This window comes from Mesocricetus auratus, unplaced genomic scaffold (assembly GCF_017639785.1).
Source record: "Mesocricetus auratus isolate SY011 unplaced genomic scaffold, BCM_Maur_2.0 Super-Scaffold_100022, whole genome shotgun sequence".
NCBI lineage: Eukaryota > Metazoa > Chordata > Mammalia > Rodentia > Cricetidae > Mesocricetus > Mesocricetus auratus.
This window is the reverse complement of record NW_024429203.1, coordinates 36,002,444-36,009,107: the sequence shown is the minus strand read 5'-3', so window position 1 is coordinate 36,009,107 and position 6,664 is coordinate 36,002,444. Positions and strand designations below refer to the sequence as shown.

The window sequence follows — 6,664 nt, the reverse complement described above, 5'->3', positions numbered from 1 at the left end:
TAATTCTCCCAGAGTTTAGTACACCTGGCACAGTCCATCAGCCACCAGGTCCTCTGGGGGTGGAGAACATTCAGAGAACTCTGGGAACTAGGATGTGGGCATCTTGGAGGTACCAGGTGCCCAGGCATGAACCTGGGTTGGTACATAGCTTCTCTCTAGGCTTGTGTTCCATCCACCAGTACTTCCAGTGTCACTGTAGTGTGCAAGCTAAGAGAGGTTAAAAGGAAAAGTCAGGCTTAGGTCTTTGGCGAGAGAGGCAGAACCTATAGCCCTGTTATGGGCTGTCAGACCCCAGGGCAGGACTCACAGCTACGAACTGACTCGGACAGTCCCTCTTTGTCCAGTGTCTCAGCTTCCCAGTGAGATTCCCTTATCTGTGGGCCATAAAGTAGGGCAAGGGGTAAGGCGGACAGCTAGACTCAGAAGTCACAGTGCACACACAACCACAAAGAGGAAGAACCCACAACCCACTGCCCAGTGTGGCCCATCCATGCCCACCTTGATCTGCTCTTTCAGGTATTCAGCTCGAGCCATGAGGTTCTGAACCTGCCCAGAGAAGGCATGCCCAGAGTGAGGGGGCTTCAAGTCAAGTGCCTCCTCACCCCGCCGCTCCCTAGAGCCTCTGCCTTATCAGAATGCATGGTCTCTGATCCCCCTATTAGTTCCCTCCTTCAGGAAGCTGGCCCTCCTGCAGGAGGTCAGCAGACTTTTGGTTTTTCCAATGACCCGAAGTCCCGAGTTACTGACTTTACTATTCTGAGCCCTGGCCTTGGGTCTTAGAATACCCAATAGCAGGGGAACTCCATATGTAACCTAAAGAGGATATACACGCACGAGCACACACACACACACACACACACACACACACACACACACACACACACACACACGAGCTGAGTAAAAAGAGAGGAAAGCGCACTCTCTGACTCCCATCCCCACTGAGTACCTCAGTGTGAAGTAGCTCCCGCCTTCGGCCTGGGGCTTCCGCTGTAAGGAGAGGGAAGCTGGTGAGGCCAGGGCCGTCAGTGGCAGGGGCAGAAGTGGTGTGGGGCCTTACCTGCCAACAGCAGCAGCAGCTCCCCGAGGCTGTGCTGGTACAGGTCCAGGGCATCCTGCTCCTTGCCTGCTTCCTCCTCCTACAGTCAGAGGGGCAACACATTCTTCCACGTTGTCCCTCGGTTTCCTTCCTATCCCACCCGGTCTCCTCCCAGAAAGCACAAACCTTGGCCATGGCAGCTGAGGCCACTTCCAGGGCAGCAAGGAGGCGAGGTTTGTCACGGGCCATCTCTGATGTGAGAGTAAAGGCTCAGAATGAGGGGAGAAGCCTGTGGTTTTTGCACAGAAAGTCCACCTCAGTCTCCCTGTCAAGATGGAGCGGGGTTGCCAAGACGCGTGCATGGGTCAGGAACTGAAGCCTACCTCGAAGCAGGCCTTGGACAGATGTGCCCTGCCTTAGCAGGGCCTGATTGGAGGAGGAGACAATGGCTTTGAGCTCCTCCGCCCGGGACACATATTGCGCCACCTGTAAGAGAATAAGAGGCTAAGGGCTGTTCCCCTAGCCTGTGCCCATATCCAAGTTTGCATCTGGTCCTCAGTGACTGCCTCACACTAACCAGGCCACACATCAAACAAACTGATCTGACCCAACCCTTCCCCCAGCCCTATCCTATGAGAGAGGAGGTTCCGAATCTGAGTGCCATCTGTCAGAGGCTTGTGATCTCTGGGTCCTCTCCTTCCATGGCCATCCATTTCCTCCTAGGGAGATCACCCTACCTTGGCCTTAATTGCTTCTTTCCGCTGGGTATCCACTTCGTCTGAGGAAGGGGAAGGGTTCATATGAGGAATCTGTATGGGAACCCCTGCCCCACCCACAGTCAGCCCTCTGCAATCCTCAGACACCAAGTTCCAGGTTCATCTTTGCATCGTGTCCCCTAAGGTACCGAATGGGGAGTCTGGCCCCATTTCTGCCCCTTCTGCACCCAGGTTATAGGAATGGTCTGGGCCTCACAGTGCAGGGCGGGCACAAAGAAGTCCAGAGCCTTGCAGTAGAGTGACAGGGCGGCAGCAGCGTCCCCCTCCTGGTCCTTCTTCACAGCCTCCACCACAAGGGCTGTCTGGGGGATGGGAGGATCAACAGTCAGACCGAACTTCCTAATGCCACACCAACCAGCATCAGGCAGAACCCCACCTGCCTCGCGGCCACCAGGACAAACGAGACCCAGCCCACCCTATCTCCACTGGTCTGCTTACTGCTCGTGCCAGGCTCTCCCCACTGGGCATGTGCTCCAGGTCCACCCAGGGGTGGGCAAAGAAGTCCTGGAAGGAGATTCGACGGCTGGGGTCCCGCTCTAGAAGTCGCTGCAGCAGGTCACGGCAGTCTAGGGAGAGTTGGGGCCGAAGGGGGAGCTGCACAGGATTAGATCAAGGCCACATCACAGTGGGTTCCAACAGCTGAGCCCAAAGCCCAAGGTCCCTTAGGAACTCCCATAGGCGCTTATGTTTGTAAGTGGATTATCTGAGACCTGGAAAGAACATGGCAGGTCCTGGTGATGAGCAGCAGGAAAGCCAAGCATCCTTTACCAGGCCCCTATCAAATGGGAATTTGCCTCCAGCCCTGGACTATAAGACTGGGTCTGGCTCATCATGGCCTTTCTCCCATAGGTCACTTATTTCCTGCTGTGGTTGATCTGGACTTCAGGAATGGACCAGACTCTAGGCTTCCACTGTAGAACACGCCCCACCACCATGAAAGGCCTGGAGCCTAGACTGCAGTCTGTACCAGTGGAATAAGAACCTTAGGGCTGCCGGGCGTTGGTGGCGCACGCCTTTAATCCCAGCACTCGGGAGGCAGAGGCAGGCGGATCTCTGTGAGTTCGAGACCAGCCTGGACTACCAAGCGAGTTCCAGGATAGCCTCCACAGCCACAGAGAAACCCTGTCTCGAAAAACCAAAAGAAAAAAGAAAAAGGAAAAGAACCTTAGGGCTTTGAATCCTTCATTCCCCAGTGGATGCCAATGCCCTGCAAGACACACCTCAATAACCCGATTGCTGCGAATCTTTTCTTCTAGCTCTGAGAATGATCTGGAGGCAAAAGGGGGCTTCCCAAAGAGGGCTTCTGTGGAAGAAGGCAGAGGGGAGGCTGGAAGGAAACAGGGTTAAGTCTCTCCTCGCTCACCCCTGGGAAAGGAACCAAAATCCCTCAATTCTCATTAGAACCCAGGAGGGGCCCAGAGAAGCCTTGCCCAAATACAGAGTAATCAGGGTGGAAAGCTAGGGAATAAAGGTCTCACCATACAGGATGACCCCCGTAGACCAGAGGTCCACACGAGCATCATACTGCCGCTGGCACACCATCTCAGGAGCCATGTAGAGTGGGGAGCCACGTAGCACATGTTTCTCATCCCTTGGGGACATGTGCTGTGCAAAGCCAAAGTCTGCAGGAAAGAGGCCAGGCACAGAGCTCAAATCTCAGCTGCTACTGTGACTCCAATCAGAGCCCCTCCCCTGTGCTATTGGCCCTCAGCACTCGACCTATATCACCCTCTGGGGTGGAAACCCTCCTCGTGGCACATGGCCTCTTAAACAAGCCCATCTCAAAACACAAAGTACACTGAAAGCCCTCTGAGTTCCCCCCTACCCCGCCCCAGGACCAAGCTAGGTCATTTTCTCAGGCCTCCAAACTCAAGTCCATTCTTCAAATGTTTTCAGAGGCCACGACCACCCTTCCGCTCATATTCTCCTCAGCTGTCCAGGCTGAGTGAGACCTAATCCTAATGACAGACTGCTCACAGACTGACCCTGGATGCTGGTCACACACTGGCATCATTTCCAGACTGAGCCAGAATGATCTGGCTCTGACCAACTCTGACCCAGAGTGAACCCTAACTCCACCAACACTGCAGGGCTTAAGTGGTGCAGCCTGAGAACGGGTGCTACCTTTTGGTGATGGGCTCAGCCCTGTATTTCCTGACCTATCACCAATGACTAACAGAGGGACTGGTTAGGAACTAGGGTGCTGGGAGCCCAGCAAGGAACTCACTGTTTGCCCCTCTAAAACGTCACCCTGCTGCTCCCGACTCAGACCTGCCAGTTTCAGATGGGGCTTCTCCAAAGAGCTCAGCAGAATGTTCTGTGGCTTCAGATCCAGGTGAGAGATGTTTCGTTCATGCAGGAACTTCAGGGCACTAGCTGGGGAGCCCGCCCCATGGAAATAAGTCAGAGCCTAGTTCCCTGCCGCAGGCTTCCATCAGAGGGCTTCCATTACTGCGGTTTTGCCCCGGCTGGTCTACAGAGTACACAGAAGCACGGGCTCCTGCCACTATTAAAGGCATGTGCCACCTGGGACTCTGTCACTTCTAAGTTTTCCCACACGCCTGCTCTTTGCACTCTCTGTCGGACCCCTCCCCCTTCCTTCTAGGAGCCTCCTGAGAAGCCCAAGCCCTTTAGGACTTTGCATTCTTCCTTACTAAAGCTCTTGGGTTCCACCTACTGGGCCCTGAAGACTCTACAGGGTTCTTACATCATGTTCTACATGTGGCAGCCTGAACTCCCCACAGGTGCTAGGGACATGGGAAACGGCAAGGCTCTGGCAGAGGGAAGAGAACACGGGGCGTGCCGTGGGCTTTTACCCAGCTGCTGCATGAAAACTCGAGCCACCTTCTCAGGCAGGATCCTGCGGGTATGGATGAAGCGAGACAGGTCACCCCCTGCGCAGAACTCCATGATGAGGTAGATATTGTCATTGTCCCACTGTGGTTGGAAGTAAAGAGACAGCTGTAGGCAGCGTCCCTCCTCCAGCCTCCTTTGGAGGGAGCCCCGCCCCAGGCTCACACCTGGAAGTCTTTCAGGTGTACAATGTGAGGATGCCGAATGCCCTTGAGGATCTCAATCTCAGTCAGGAGGTTTTCCACAGACGCCTTGTTGAGACTTTTCTTGGCCACGCATTTTATGGCTACCACCTCCCGAGTATCCTTCTGTGGGACAGAAAGTTTGGGGTCTCTGTCTTGAGGGGGCCTGGGTCCCTCTGCAAACCTCCCCCTGCCTGGGTCTATCCACTCTCCACAGGCCTCCAAGTTTCCCAGCTTCCCCTTCTCAAATCAATGAGACATCTGGATTCTGGAATCCTGCCTTCCCAACCCATCCCCGTTTCTAACCTACAGCAGTACATTCTAGAGTGGCCAGAAAAAAAGGAAAGTCACTGTTGGAAGAGCTGGCCACTCCGCCTTCCAACTGGTCCTGCCTCCTGGGATTCTGGTCTCAGACTCCTCCCAGCCCCTAAGGCGACCTCCGTGCGGAGCCGGTTCTTCAGCCGCTGACACCCAGGTTCCTTAGGTCTTCGCCCACCCTTCCAGAGCAATCTGGAGTGTTTGTTTTTAAACCTATGAGGGGCGGTCAGCTCCGGCCTCTTCCACCCGCCTGGGACCAGGCGGTCGCCTCTCTCCTGCTCCAGCCGGCCCGTCACCCAGCCGGGCTTGCTGGCACAGGAGCCGGGTGTCCGATGCCGGGACACCTCGGGTACGGCCCGCCCACACCCACCTTGGCGTAGGCCTTGTACACCGTGGCGTACGTGCCACTGCCCAGGCGCTCGGTAAGGATGAAACCGTCCAGCCGAGGAAGACCCCAGCCGGGCCCAGCCATCCCGCGCCCGCCGCCAGGTGCTTCCTGGTTCGGGGCGCAGGTTCCGGCCCGACGCGAAGTGGGGGCGCTCGAGGGGCGGCGGGGCGGGACTCCGCACGGCCCCAGCGCCGCCCGCCGGAAGCGCAGCTCGACGCCTCCCCTCCGAAGCTCCTCCCTGCCTGCCGCGGGCTTGGTGACACCTTCTGCCAAGGACTGGCTGGCCGGTTTTCAGATACTCAGGCTTGAGTGGGCGTAGCGGAAGTAGGTCGAGGATTGAGGACACTATCACATGGGAAACCCTCTCTCAGCACACAGCATCTTAGGGCCCACCCACACTGCGGGCGGGAGGAAGAGCCTGGCCTTCTGCCCTCTAAGACCAGAAGCAGAGGGGCAAGAAGATCCCTGGGTCCCACTGGGTGAAGGGAACCTACTCCAGCAAGCTGTTCTTTGATCACCACACGCGCCCTGGAGCACACACAACACATACAGTAGAATATTTCTAAAAATTTGTTTTTCCGAGACAGGGTTTCTCTGAGTAGCCTTGGCTGTCCTGGAACTCACCTTGTAGACCAGACTGGCCTTGAACTCAAGAGATCTGCCTGCCTCTGCCTTCCAAGTGGCTGGGACGAAAGGTGTGTGCCACCACGCCTGGCTAAAAATAATTTAATTCCTTTGGAAGAGGCCAAGTTGCCATTACCAGGGTCCTCCCTTCTGCCTTTCACTCTCGGAAGGGGTTTCTCCTCAGAGTTGAGTGGCTTGACAGTTTCCCACAGTCCAGCTGCCAAGGATCTTTTTTTTTTTTAATTTATTTATTTAGAATACAACACCCTGCCTCCATGTACACATCAGAAGAGGGTACCAGATCTCATTACAGATGGTTGTGACCCACCATGTGGTTGCTGGGAATTGAACTCATGACCTCTGGAAGAGCAGTCAGTGCTCTTAACCTCTGAGCCATCTCTCCAGCCCCGCTGCCAAGGATCTTAATTGTCACCTCATCTTAGTAGGCCCTCAGCCCTCCCAAGTCCACCAGAGACATCGGGGCCAG

General features: G+C 55.6%; 1 protein-coding gene across 5 annotated transcripts; it reads right to left on the bottom strand.

The window, feature by feature from the left end:
* Window positions 1–5,757, bottom strand: Ulk3 (unc-51 like kinase 3). 5 transcript variants are annotated; one of them, XR_005870236.1, is made up of 16 exons: window positions 5,536–5,757; window positions 4,833–4,973; window positions 4,629–4,749; window positions 4,084–4,188; window positions 3,291–3,434; window positions 3,033–3,139; window positions 2,251–2,406; window positions 2,009–2,114; window positions 1,774–1,814; window positions 1,420–1,522; window positions 1,223–1,325; window positions 1,058–1,136; window positions 947–987; window positions 499–546; window positions 308–374; window positions 1–207 (listed from the first exon to the last, which is right to left on the bottom strand). XR_005870236.1 is itself a non-coding variant. In XM_040729684.1 (16 exons), exons 1-16 carry the CDS (start codon window positions 5,635–5,637, stop codon window positions 191–193), a joined length of 1,443 nt encoding a protein of 480 aa, XP_040585618.1. In that variant the 5' UTR covers window positions 5,638–5,753; the 3' UTR covers window positions 1–190. The 5 variants fall into 5 exon arrangements, 4 of the variants coding, with proteins under 4 accessions (XP_040585618.1, XP_005069375.1, XP_040585619.1 ...); XM_040729684.1 differs by having other exon boundaries at window positions 1,223–1,287; window positions 5,536–5,753; XM_005069318.4 differs by having other exon boundaries at window positions 1,223–1,287; window positions 3,033–3,115; window positions 5,536–5,752.
* Window positions 5,758–6,664: the final 907 nt, after the last annotated feature.